Source organism: Amphibalanus amphitrite, unplaced genomic scaffold (assembly GCF_019059575.1).
Source record: "Amphibalanus amphitrite isolate SeventyFive unplaced genomic scaffold, NRLGWU_Aamphi_draft 000064F_arrow, whole genome shotgun sequence".
Taxonomy (NCBI): domain Eukaryota; kingdom Metazoa; phylum Arthropoda; class Thecostraca; order Balanomorpha; family Balanidae; genus Amphibalanus; species Amphibalanus amphitrite.
In genome coordinates, this window is record NW_024881560.1 from 881,477 (window position 1) to 895,751 (window position 14,275).

General features: G+C 59.4%; 1 protein-coding gene across 1 annotated transcript; it reads left to right on the top strand.

The window, feature by feature from the left end:
- The first annotated feature begins 2,554 nt into the window (after positions 1-2,554).
- LOC122378758 (uncharacterized protein K02A2.6-like) lies at positions 2,555-13,330 on the top strand. Its single transcript, XM_043360223.1, has 3 exons — positions 2,555-3,084; positions 3,268-6,288; positions 13,201-13,330. The coding sequence occupies exons 1-3, from the start codon at positions 2,555-2,557 to the stop codon at positions 13,328-13,330; spliced, it is 3,681 nt and encodes a 1,226-aa protein (XP_043216158.1).
- The last annotated feature ends 945 nt before the right edge of the window (positions 13,331-14,275 follow it).

The following is a 14,275-nucleotide window of genomic DNA, read 5'->3' on the forward strand; positions in this document are numbered from 1 at the left end:
AGCGTCGTATCTCATTAGCGGCTGGGTGGCTCATATCGTAATGACCTTGCGGTATTGATATATGTCCGTGTTGTTTGCCGAGTGCCGACCGTTTGTTGAATGATAATGCCCGGCATAGCATGCAGCATTGCAGCGTGATCATAAGTCCGTTACGATTGATGTCATAACGAAGGGAGGCGCTTACACCCCAGGAAACCAACATGCTCATTAGCTAAGTTCTAAAAATAGGCTTCACGTCATAAGCATTCGAATAAAAATATCACATAAGCTTTACGAAAATCACATCCTTCTTCATAAATCGCCATAAGAAAAGCCACGAACAAGAGTCAATCTAATGCCAGACTCTGATTGGTTCCTTGCTGTGACGTGGCAGTACCTGCTTGGCCGTAGAGCGACGATCCGCCGGTGGCGCCTCGACTCGGCGACCTGTCGTCGTCCCGCACACCCGACCTCAGGTCACGCAGCATCTGCCGAAAGACGCCAGTTCAGGTCAGCTAATCGTTAGGTTGAGTAACATCGGGTCAGAGCATTTCACACTTCATAGCACGCCAGCTTCAATCGTCAATGTCAACTATTCAAATGTGCTCCGCATTATCACACAATACCGATATGACAACAATGCGGAATCAAACAACGGCCCCAATATTTCCAAACACCCAATCTCCATATCCCACTCTCCCCACATTCACACCCACACCAAGTGAAACCGTATCACGCACTCGTCCGGCGGTGTTCCACTAGCGTCACGGACGACGAGCCACCGCAAAACAGCCCGGCCCTTCAAAAGCGGTGGCGAAGAGGCCGCCGCATGCCGACCATATGGCGAGCACGCTGCGGGCTCCGTCACACATACACTACATACACCGCCGGCGCGCCACGCGTCTCAGACGAGCAGCGGCGCGGCGGTACCGTCTGGGGTACGAGGAGTGACGCTCGCGCGGCGGAGGTAGTTGGTGGTCGGTGTGCCGTTTTGCCGCCGTACGCTGCCGCCTGGCTGAGACAATGTGTCACCAATCACCGGCTGACAGTGATGACGGGGCGGGCACTGGCTAACGGCGCCGCTATTGTCTCAGACGAGCCGCCAGCGCCGCACTACAGCGCCATGCCGCGTGGCGCAACGATATGTTATGCTGACACAGTGACACATTGACATGGGAAATGGCAGAACATGGGCGAGCCAGCTCGCTTAATTTGCCTCACCCCTCGGGGGGTAAGAGGGGGAGCTAACACATAACAAAGGGTCAGGCAAAAGAGAACGCATATCAAATAAACATAGACTCCGTTCACCGCCACCCGTACGACGAAGATTCTTTGCCATCTGGACTCAAAATGCCGATCGTAGAATATAAGATATCTATGCTGTCGTATCGTTATCCGTAACTGGCAGCGTTTTAGTGTGACCAGCATTACGGGCAGTCAGCTGTTTGTGGTGTTGTTTACATCAGTCAGTGCCCGGCCCCGGCCAAGGTCGGAAGTACTCAGATGTACTGTTCAGTGTTTACGTTTGATCGCTGAGAAGAATACAGCGTCAGCCAGAACTGCCAGTCTGTCACGAGACCACGATGTAACAACGTGGCGACGAAGATGAGATTCATTTGCTTTAAGTCGTGGTAATCGTGAGGCGGCCGGAAGAGGCCAAAAAGATGGCGCCGACAGGACAGACGCCAGTGAAGTTCGCGGTGAGTCGGTGGCGCTCGGGGCCGGAACCGATGGCGGACAGGGAGGCCGGCCAGGGACAGTAACAGAGGCAGAGCCGGGGTGCGCGGTCGAGCGCAGGCGAGCCGAGGGAGACGGCGGTCAGTTCACACGGGGTGGACGGTGACGCGCCGAGTTGGGCGGCGGTGGTCCTCTGAACTAAACTGGCGGTGTCAGGTCCGAGTGGTAGCTCGAGGACGGCGCAGGGTCTGGAGTGGACACTAAAGTGCGCACGTGTGTAGCCGATGACCGGGGCGTGTCAGTCGCGGCGGAACAGACCGGTTGCCTGTCGGGTTGGTCGCCGGGCGGTGGCCCAGAGTTTTGGCTGGGCTGTGACAGCCATTACGGCGGTGTAAAAACCGGTGGTGGTCGGCGCAGGATTAGAAAAGTTTTTTTTTGTGTTGTTGGTGTATGATTTTTTTTTATTGATGCTGCTTGTCGGGTATACTGTTTGGTGATGTTTCTCGAAATATTAGCCGTTTTGTTATTGTTGGTGCAGCGAATGCCGCACAGGGACGTGAACGCGGAAGCGGCGGCCGGCGGCGGCGGCCTGTGATTGGTCGGCTCAGGTCGGCTGGCTGTGTCGAGCCCCGTGATTGGCTGGCCGGCGGGGGCCGGCGCGGGAAGCCAACTCGGCTTGGGGGGCCTGGTCCGGGTGCCGCGGCGGTGATCAGCTGGTCGGGTGCGGCGTGGGTGCAGCGAGGGGGCGGCGGCCCGGCTCTACAGCGGCGATCAGCTGTTCGGGTCCGACGACGTCATGGAGCTGGGAGCGGGACTGCAGGCGATGGCGGTGGCACCATACCGACAGGGCAGTGATTTTGAGAGATGGCTCAGGTCACTGGAGCGGTATATGGTGGCGATGGGGGTCGAGAGCACGGCCCGAAAGTGCGCCCTACTGTTACACCTGGTTGGTCCCGATATCGCGGACCTCTCCGACTCGCTGCCGGAGGAGCCGGACGGCCAGGCGGCGGACGACGACTTCGTTCGACTGAAAACGAAACTGACGAAATACCTCGTACCCACAAGAAACGTCGTCGCGGAGCGCGGCAAATTCCAAGCGATGGCAATGGAAGAAAATGAAGACCTGGAGGTGTTCCTTGGTCGTCTCCGCGCGCAGGTGCAGCGCTGCGGGTACACGGCAGCGGAGGTGGAGCGTGAATTGCGCGACCGCTGCGTGCTGGCCAGCCGCGGAGAGCTACAGCAGAAGCTGGTGCGAGAGGCGGCGTTGAAGGGAGCTGGCCTCACCCTGGAGGACGTCCGGAGGACGGCGCGTGCGTTCCGAGACGTCAAGGATCTTGCAGCTCAGTTGGCGGGGGCGCCGGAGCCGGCGGCGGCGGGCGAGGACACAGTACAGGCGCTGCGACGCCCGCAGCGGCCCGAGGCCGGCCGGTCAGCCGTGCCCCCGGGCACGTGTTTCCGCTGCGGCGGCCGGGGGCACTGGCGGCGGGACTGCCCGACGGGCCGGACGGGCTCGGAGCCGGACGGAGCCCGGCCGGGCAGGTCAGCCGACGGCGGCGGCGGGAGAGACGGTGGCCGAGGCAGCTACCGTTACGGCGACGGCCCCGCGGCAAGAGCGGGACAGGAGCCGGGCGGCTCCCGAGCGTCCGGACGGCCGGACGGCGGTCGGCGGGTCGACATCGGACGCGGCAGCCCGCCCGGTGGCAGGAGCGGCGGCAGACGCTGCTTCAAGTGCGGCGACACGGGACACCTGAAGCGGGACTGTCCTCAGCGCGGACAGGTGGCATCCGTGGAAGAAATCGTGATGGCGGTGGACCAGACAGCCACACGGCGCCGGGACCGTCTGCCGCTGGTCACGGTGTCCGTCAACGGCAGGCAGATGGAGATGCTGGTGGACACGGGGTCCCCGGTGTCGATCGTGGCGGTCGGCAGCATCCCGGGACTGGAGGTGAGACCGTCCGTGATGCAGCTCCGGTCATTCACCGGGCAGCCGGTGCCCGTGCGCGGCGAGGCCACGGTGGATGTGCTGTACGGCGGCCAGCGGAGGCGACTGGACGTGGTGGTGAGCAGCCAGCTGGGACACCGCCCGCTGCTGGGGCGGGACTGGCTGCAGGTGATCCGGCTGGACTGGCGGTCACTGTTCCAGGTCAGCGAGGTCGGCGGGGCAAGCGGCCGGCGGACGCTGGAGTCGGTGAAGGCGGCGCACGCGCAGGTGTTCGCGGACGGGCTCGGTGTCATGAGTCACCAGGCGCACCTGACGCTGAAGCCGGGCGCTGTGCCGCGGCGGCTGCCACCGCGCCCGGTGCCGTACGCGCTGCTGCCGCAGGTGGAGGCTGAGCTGGACCGGTGGGTCAGAGACGGCATCGCCAGGAAAGTGGATCCGTCGGAGACGAGCTCCGGCTGGGGCACACCACTGGTGCCGGTGCCGAAGCCGGGAGGCGGCGTGAGGCTCTGTGCGAGCTACAACCTCACGGTAAACCCGCAGCTGATAGTGAAAAACCATCCACTGCCGAAGCCAGAAGACGTGTTCGCGGGAGTGAGCGGCAAGCTCTTCTGCAAGCTGGACCTCAAGCACGCGTATCAGCAGATGCCGCTGGACGAGGAGTCGCAGCCGATGACGACCGTCAGCACGCACAAGGGCGAGTTCGTCATGCGGCGGCTGCCGTTTGGAGTGGCCAGTTCCGGCGCGCTGTTTCAGGAGGCAATGGACCGGGTCCTGGAGGGACAAGACGGGTGCAGGTGCTACCTGGACGACCTGTTGGTGTTCGGGGAGGACGAACAGCAGCTTCTACAGCGTCTGGATGAAGTCCTGGGAAGGCTGGAGCGACAGGGGCTGCGGCTGGCGGCGCAGAAATGTCAGCTGGCGGTGTCGGAGGTCGAATTCCTGGGATGGAAAGTGACTGCGGACGGCATCGCCCCGACTGATGGCGGCGTGGCGGCGGTGCTGCAGGCGCCGGAGCCGAAGGATGTGAGCCAGCTGAGGTCACTGCTCGGCTCAATCACCTACTTCGGACGCCTGCTGCCGGACCTGTCCACGGTGCTGGCGCCGCTGTACCGGCTGACGAAGAAGGGCGTGCCATGGGAATGGTCACAGAAGTGCGCCGAGGCGGTCAACAAGGTCAAGCAGATGCTGACGAGCCCGCCGGTGCTCATGCGGTACGATCCGGACCTGCCGCTGAAATTGGTGACCGATGCCAGCAGTGTCGGCGTCGGAGCGGCGTTGGTGCACGTGACACCGAACGGAGCAGAGAGACCCGTGATGTACGCGTCACGGACACTGACAGCAACCGAGAGGAAGTACGCTCAGGTCGAGCGAGAGGCGGCAGCCGTGTCGTATGGCGTGAGCAGATTTCATCGCTTCATCTACGGACGGCGTTTCACGCTGGTGGTCGACAACCGCGCCCTCTCGCGGATCCTGAGCCCCGACAGGGACCTACCGAGCCTGGCGGCGGCCCGCCTGCAGCGGTACGCGCTGCAGCTGGCCGCGTACTCGTACAACGTGGAGCTGCGGCGCTCGGAGCAGATGCACGTGGCCGACAGCCTGTCACGGCTGGCAGTGCCGTGCTCAGGCACGGAGCTGAAGGAGATCGAGGCGGATGCGGTGACCGGCAGCTACCTGATGTTCCTGGACGGCGTGGCGCCGGCGCTGACAGCGAGAGAGCTGGCGGCAGCATCAAGACGGGATCTGGTGCTGGCGAAGGTGCTGGCGTTCGTGCGCGGCGGCTGGCCCGCGACAGTGGAGCCGGAGCTGGAGCCGTTCAGGCGCCGCCGGGAAGAGCTCACCACCGACGGAGAGTGCCTCGTGTGGGGCGGTCGCGTGGTGGTGCCGCGGCGGCTGCAGGCGGCGGTGATGCGGGAGCTGCACGAGGGGCACCTCGGCAGCTCGAAAATGAAAAACCTGGCGCGCCGGTATGTGTGGTGGCCGGGTCTGGACGCGGAACTGGAGGGGCTGGCGCGCGACTGCGTCAGCTGCGCGGAGAAGCGCAGCGCGCCGCCCCGCAGTGAGCTGCACCCCTGGGAGCCGGCGGGAGGGCCCTGGGAGCGCATTCACATCGATTACGCCGGCCCGTTCCATGGAAATATGTACCTGATAGTGTATGACAGTTACACTAAGTGGCTCGAGGCGGTTCCAATGCGTGACACGGGCAGTGAGGCAACGATCAACGAGCTGCGAGCGATGTTCGCGCGGTTCGGCATCCCACGGCAGGTGGTGTCTGACAACGGACCGCAGTTCACAGCGGCCCAGTTCGTGCAGTTCCTGGCGCTGAACGGGGTGCGGCAGGTGCGTGTTGCACCGTACCACCCGAGCAGTAATGGAGCGGCTGAGCGGGCCGTTCAGACGGCAAAGAACGGCCTGAAGGCGGCGCTGCGAGACGGGGGCCCGCTGTCTCGGAGGCTGCAGAAGTTCCTGTTGGCCTACCGTGCGGCGCCGCACGCCGTGACCGGACGGTCGCCGGCCGAGATGCTGCTGGGACGGAATGTCCGGACACGCCTGGACCTGCTGCGGCGAGACCCGGAGGAGCGGAGCAGAGACCAGCAGCAGCGCCAGTGGTCGGCAGCCGGCGGACAGCCGAGAAAATTCAACGTCGGCGACGCGGTGTGGGCGCGGAACTACGGCGGACCACACAAGTGGAGGCGAGGCGCGGTAGCGGCGCAGACAGGCCCCGTCTCCTACGAGATTGACGTCGGGAGCGCGCTGTGGTCGCGGCACGCAGACCAGCTGCTGGCGGCTGGACCGACCGGACCGGCGGGAACGACCGAAACGGAGGCACCGGACGGGAGCCGTCCCTGGAACTGCCCAGGATGGCAGTGCCGACGAGCCGGAGCAGGCGAGCGGCGCGATGGGGGGCGGGGCGCGAGATGAGACGGGGGGCAGACGGCGGTCTGAGCGGCGACCGGTGCCGCCCAAGCGCCTCATCGAGGAAATGTGAAACGGTGTGTAATTGATCAGCCTAGCTGCTCAAGGGGGGCAGAGTGTCGTATCGTTATCCGTAACTGGCAGCGTTTTAGTGTGACCAGCATTACGGGCAGTCAGCTGTTTGTGGTGTTGTTTACATCAGTCAGTGCCCGGCCCCGGCCAAGGTCGGAAGTACTCAGATGTACTGTTCAGTGTTTACGTTTGATCGCTGAGAAGAATACAGCGTCAGCCAGAACTGCCAGTCTGTCACGAGACCACGATGTAACATATGCTACGAAAGGCATTTTGATTTTTGACTGGATTGAGGGCAGCAAGGATCAGTTCAAATTCGTATATGCTTCTCAAGTTCTCCAAGTTCTTATATGAATAGCTTCGTCATATTTTCCCGTTTTGTCCTGACTTCCTGAATGCGCCCATGCGCCCATCCAGCTCCAGCCCCGTCGCGCTTAAGTCCACGGAAATCTCAGCCACTGACTGTGTGCATTATCTGCTAAGCCAGTGTCTGTTCCATGTCATCACGGTAAGTACCGCGGATGAGCTCCATTTAACACCCTCCACGGTTCATATCGCGCCGACCGGCCGAGCAGACCGCGCTGGCAACAGAAGGGGCGCGGCCACGGGTGCAACATCCCTCCCTGACCACGACCGTTGTGTAGGCCATGACTTAGCTACCAAAACGGGGAAACTACCGGTCAACACGGCGAAAACGGAACACAAAGAGCATGAGCTGTACTGAATAGAGTCAAGTGGTTACACAAATCTCGATGTGACGTGAAGGTGACGTGACGATGATGTGAAGGGCTGGCAATGAGGAACACACGGCATAAGATCAAAGAAAAAACACGTTCCAGTGGCACTTAAGCTGTTTTAGGTCGGATACCAACACCAAGACTTCCGATTCTCCTCATGGTAGTTGAATGCATTCTTCGCACCCCGCCATACTCCCAGCGTAAGGCGGAGAGGTTCCGGTAGCGTGATGCGGTGCTCAATCGTGACGACCCTGAGGCGTTATCATCACACCACGAAAGCGAGCCGCCGCCCCGTTAGTCGCCAACGCGGGCGGGGACGGGGAGAGTCCGCCTCTGCGACTGGAGACTGGGGCTTTCGACAGCACTGCACAATGCCCGTGCTCAGCCAACAGTGATAAGCCATCAAAGGCCAAACATGTGTTAGACCTTTGAAGTGGCACTAGTAGATGGGATTAAATAAGAAGTCGAGTTGAGAGAAACGTCAAAAGCCGAAAGCAGAAATCATAGAAAATGTCAAGGCAGGAGCATGGCTCTGAATATCAATCCAGTGACGAACAATTTGTGACCCATCCGACGCAGGCCTGAGGCCACCGTTAATCACCCACATTCACTTACACCCAATATCGCAAACCCAGTCGGTTTTGGCCGCCCTGCTGCCCGCCCGCCTGTTCCGCCCATCCCTCCTCAGGGCCACAGCCCGTATCATCAACACAGAGGGCGACAACAGATCAGCAGCCGGCCGGACAAAAAGGTCGGCTGCCATCCGCCGGCCGCACTGCCACCGACCTCGGCTCTCCCAGCGAGGTCAGCAGAGCTCCCGACCCGGCGCACAGAGGGCCGCTCATCCGAATACACCATCCAACTTTCCCGTCATTCATACGCTTCGGCGCACGAAGGGCCGCTCATCTCGACCGCACAATCCAAATCTACCATCATTTTTACGCCTTCTCCACATCTACGGCCGACTCCATTACGCATGTCCCCCACTCTGAACAGAGATGTGGTAAGGAAAGGACGACAGAGGACTAGGCTCATCGCTGTCTGTCCGTAGTGGGTGGAAGCGACACGGACCTATTGCCTATTGGTGTTGCTTCGAAGGCCACATAGACAAACACCACAGGCAGACAGACGGTGTGCCGGTGATACAGCCAGAATACACCGCCGCTTTTTAGTTCAGTCGACTGAATGGCACACAGCCGTACAGCCGCGGGCGACATGCAAAGCCACAGGGCCAGACAGGCTAGTATCGGATATCCAATCAGCGCCGGGGCAAATGACATGTGCCGTTATGCGCTGGAGTACGGATATCTCTTGATCCACCACAGCCCATGACGACCCTCCCCTCTCTCGACACACGTGTCCCTAGCGCGTGAGGTCCACTGACCCCAGCGGTCACAGGTCACGTCCTACGTGCCAGAGCTCCACCACGTGTCGCGGCCGTACGTGAGCGGTTCTCCCGTCACGTGGCGCCACGGGTCACGCGTAGGGTTTACGTGACCTTCATGGCGCGTTCAGCGACTAGCCATACGTAGGAAGACTACAGGGAGACCATTCACTAAAATATGGTTGAGTATGGAAGACCATTCACTCAAATGGTTGGTCTTGTCAGACCGAAAAAGGCTAACCCAACAAAACAAATACAAACTCTCAATGGACATAAATGCGCTAAGGCAACCACATCACTAGGTCAACACTCCTACTTCATGGTCCATACCCTGTAGGAGGCGGTTAGCAAATCACGGAAACAAATGCTGGGAGAACTAATTTAACAACAGGTGGCTACATTCACTCGATTACAACACTTTATTCTGTACGGTTCAAATGATGGTACAGTTCTGCTACATATTTGTGGCCGGCAGCTGACAGTGACATCGGCCTGCAAAATCTGGGCCAGCCCAAACTGTAGGACACCGGACGTGCAAATCACAGGGTCTGCAGTGCCGCCGGCGGCACGCGGCGCCCGCCCTGATTCCGGCGCGTGCCATATACCCACAGCTCACTGGCTCATTACAGCCGATCGTGTCAAATCCGACTCGCTGCCGCCGCGGGTGATAGCAAATGAGTCATCTGACCACAGGGCAGGCCGGCCCGAGGCCAGTTCGGAGAAATACCAGCGCCGGTACGCAGCGGCTCCCGGCAATGGTGCAGGGCGGTACGGACTTCAGGAACGTACCCGTGGCTTTGCAAGGATGTGGGTATCGGTGACCGGATGAGAACGAAGAGGACGTGCGTCTGTGTCTCGTCCCGTCCCACGGGTATGGTGAGTCATGCTGCGTAGTAAAAAGAGTGCGTAATATGTTTGGTCAGTCCAAGCCGGACCCAAGACCGGACTAGCAATGAGCCTCCGACCGGTCTGGGCACTGACGTGTCCGGGTAGACCTGCCCCGTGCCGGTCCGGGGTTGACCTACCTCTAACTCTGGGAGACCGAGGTGAGTCAAAACAGACGATAGTGCGCACTGCGCAGACAGGATGCAAATATTATAAAACTCAGCAGGCGACATTCCTTCAAATACGTGTCAGCATATTATCTAAGCCGAAAGGAGGGCTGCGCTCAAGGAAGGTGCTTCACACCATCGAAACTAATTTATGCACACCTACCTACCAACACGATCCGAATGCACATCAGCATACAATGCCAGCGGCAAGCGGATAAACCAAACATATAAGTGGCAGCTCAAGAAGCAACGAGAACAAGCAGCTGCAATAGTTCCTCGAACAATGCAAGGTCAAATACAGCCCGAACCCTTGGGCTACACAGCGCACGAACTCCGCGGTTTTCTGATACCTAGTCGACGCCTCGTTTACACTGAGTGGGGCTTTTCCACTGCGCTGCGCGGCCCAATATAGCCGACAAACAGGAATGCACACTGATATCACATCCGCAGTAGTGAGGTCAGTAAGGCAGCTGAGGTAAAAAACGATAGCAATAGGTACATGTAACTAAACGCAGCTTGTTCTGCCTGAAGCCTGAATCCAGTGCCTACTTTAGAAATATCCATGTCATGTCTTTACTTTGATCAGTCTTCCATCGACCACGCGTGTTGGAACCGTCCAAAGTGATGATGCTTGATGTCTGATGACAATGCCAAATTTCAGTGTGAGCCAATTTATGTGATCGAGCATCTCGGTGCAGATTGCACATGTCTTTGGTAAGCAAAATCATGTGAGCATCGAACAGACAAGTGACATTTTGGAAGCAACGATCGAGCAATAGAGCACATGGTGCACCCTGACGGTAAGTTACAGCAGCTCAGCTTTCCAGGAACCCACTAGGTGTCGCGCCCTACACCTCCATCTATCACGGGCGTGCTATCCGGCCCTGAAGCTACGCTACCGTTACCCATGGAGCAGAGCCAGCTGTTCTTAGTGGAAAATCGTACACAACACAAACATTCCTACAGGTAATTCCGGAACGAAAAATAATGTCATAAATCCATTCAATTCTGCAAATTATCTGCCAAGTGCCGGTACCTGTGATTAAAAATATCCAGGCAGGCCGATGTCCATTGTCCAGGTATGGCCTGATGTGTTCCAAGCAGCAGAGCACTACAAACTAATAACCATGCATGTCTTAAAGCGCATGTCAATAAAGACGATCAAGAGGGCGGGCCAACATATGCAGTTCAGCCAAGAGTCTGGAAGAAACGCATTCTTTTATTCACTCTTTTAAGGAGAAAAATGAAAGCATTCAGCATGTTTTCAGATATTGAAATATGACGAGCCGGCGAAACCAGAGCAGCGTCATTTTTTTTTAGTTTAGTTACATGCACAAACAGGTGTACTGAAGTCCGAAGGTCACTGGCGTTTTTAAAATGTCAATATAAATTGCGTTTTACGAAAAAAAATCAATAAATCATGCTGTATAGGGCTCTGGAGAGGTTAGCAGCGACCAGCCCAGTCTGCCTGTTTTTCCTCATAATTTTGCGCCAGCCCTCAGTCCTCACACCTGGGATTGGTAACAGTCGACGGACCACACAAGCCCCATCTCCTACGAAGCGACAGCACACCGAACTAATAGTTCCGCCAGCCGCCGGTGGCCGTGGTGGCGCTGCGGTCGGCCGGCTAACCCTTCCACAGTATCGGCCCGGTTCGGGGCGACCGAGTCGGGCGCGGCCGGCGCTCCAAGGCTGTCGGCCGGCCACCAAGGTCGCCGTCCGTCCACCGAGGCGCCGTCCGGTGCGCGCGAGGTCAGCGCCGGGCCGCCGGGAGCGAGCCAAGGCCGCGCGCCGCGCATGGCCCGCCGACGGTCGATGACGGACCGAGAGCGGGTCGGCGCCGCCGCCGCCACAGATCAATGGTCAGGTGAGCGGGCCGGCCGTGGAGGACACGGGCCGCCGGCCGAGGGCGCCCGGACAGCCGCGGGTCAGTAGAGGACGCCCGAGGTCACCCCCGGGCGCGGCCGGGGGTGGAGGGCACAGAGCCGCCGGCGGAGGGCGGATGGCACAGAGCCGCCGGCCGGGGGCGGAGGGCACAGAGCCGCCGGCCGGGGGTGGAGGGCACAGAGCCGCCGGCGGAGGGCGGATGGCACAGTGGCGCGACCGGGGGCGGAGGGCACAGAGCCGCCGGCGGAGGGCGGAGGGCACCGTAACGCGGCCGGAGGGGGCAGTGGTCCGACTCCGGCCGCCGGCCAGTGGAGGCGGGAAGATGGGACAGTGCTGCCGCACCATAGCGGCATGACGTCTCGTCATCCACGATCTTCGAGTCGGGGCAGAAGTTGCCGGAGTATGTACAATTTACTCGGAGCCAGAGCCGCCAAGGCATAATATTCGGAAAGGGAGCCGGAGAAGCCGTGCTCACTGGAGTTAGAGCTGAATCCGCTCGACATTTTAACGGCTCCGAGCAAAAAACGAATACCAGGCAACACAATAATCGAATATCAATCCGTACTATGCCAGATTTCGTGCTGTGAATCGTGAACTAGAGACATTCCCTACTGATTGCACAGACAACCAAATAAACTGATTACAATTGTCTTCAAATCAGTCCCGTAAACTACGTTCTTCCGTAAACACCATAATTTTCCTATCAATGTGACTCGCATCTACCATCAGAATCGGAGGAACATCTTCAGCTGAACCATAGAAGCGAAACTGAGCTGAAAGCTACGAAAAGTCACCAAATTCACCATATATGTCATTGTCTTCCTTTTCACCAAGGACATAACCCTGACTCCAGAATTCATCTGTTAGATCGTCACCTCCCTTCCCCCCTCCGCCGTCGTGATGCAGTCAGCAGCCCGGCCCGTTCTCTGCCGCCAGTTTCCCGCAGTCCTGCAATGCCGGTGGACCTTGGAGGCCCTGCCGTGTCCGCGGCAGAGCCTGCTCCGTGTGGCGACCCTGGACACATCCTGGTGCGAAGGACAGGCGGCCGGCCGGCCGGTCCGACCAAACCCGTTCACAGCCGGCGGTCTCAGAGATTTCGAGGCCAAGAAGGTGGCAACAATCAACTCAGCATGCAAAGTTGAAGAGACGTGACGTGCAAGTGCGCCAGAAAGAAAATATGAAAACCAGGGGAATTTCGGTCTCACGTGGTAAAAAAGCATATACGTGAGTAATATCGCGCTTTTCACCTGGTAAAGCAACAGTATGACTGAGACTAGCGTGAATAGCGAAAATTCCCCATCCTATGAATAAAACGAGCGACGAGGCTGCGGGTTTCCTTCCAGACCTGTCGAGTGCCGAGGGCTCGAACTATGACGCTGATTATTCTACCTAACGAGTCATCCCATCATGTCAAGATTCCTAAAAAAAATAATTGCACAAGATCATCTCAGAAACGAACTCATCGTCTCATCATTACGCAGCCTCGTTCCCCGACCTCTCCTGTACCGGCGGTGACGCGCTCTGCAGTCCCCCACACTCCGTACATCGTCGGTGCAGACTGCAGCTCATGATCGTCGGTCGGTCGTCGGCGGCCGTCGGCCCCGCGCCGTCGGTCGGTGACCTCACCGCGCGCCGGCCGTCCACCCCGACCCTGCGGAACTCCGTGCGTGACGTCAGCACGCCATGAGTCGGCGGCGCGGCAGCGGCCTCCCCTCCAGGTGGACCCGTCCGCGGCGCGCAATGGACCCGTCCGCGGTCGGCCAACGACCCCGGCGGCCGGTCGGCGCCGCCGGCTGACGTCAATCGGGTCCTTCAGGGCGGCGGGCGCGGCCGGCGCGCCGGCGGCCGCTCTCTGGAGGTGACCCCGGACGCCCTTGCAGCGCCGCCGGCGGACAGCAAGGTCGGTGCCGGGCGCCGGGCGCCGCTCGCCGGCCCTGCGGACGGCTGGAGGTGAGCGGCCGCTCCGTCCGGTCACCGCTCGGCGCCGGCGGCGGCGGCCGGTCGGCCGGACCCGGTGACCCCGCGGCGGCGGCTAGCCGTGCACGCGCACCATCCTCCACCGCTGTGCGCCCCCAGCGGCGGGGTTATCCAGAGGGCAGGCGGCGGGTGAACTCTGCACTGGGTGTGGGCGGGCACGGCGGCCCAGTCACCGCTGAGGAGGTGGCCCGGGAGTTGGGGTGGTGCCATGATCAGAATAGCAATAGGAAAGATGAAGGTAGCAGCAGCGGACTAACCGAGCACCGACCGATCACATGCCGATTTCGTGTGGCGCATTGTGTACTAACCAATACAATTGAATGCCCTGCTGGTGAGGAAACTAACAAAGAGGCATGTTAAAAATAATAGGAAAACCAGGCTAAAAGCAAAACAATGGAAGAAAAGTGTATCAGCGTGTTAGCCACGAAAAGGCAGCGATTGTGACAGCTGGAGCAACTTATGTGATTACCGAAAGTTCTAACAATTCCATTCGCTGGGTGTGAGCCAGGGAAAAAATAATATTTTGCTATCAAAACCTTATCGATTAAGTCGTGGACCTTCGTGTGCCTACACATCTGAAACAACTGGTTTGGAAGGGACGAAATGCATGAAAAAATCAATACAATTTGAGCGCCGTCCCTTAATCATTTCCGAT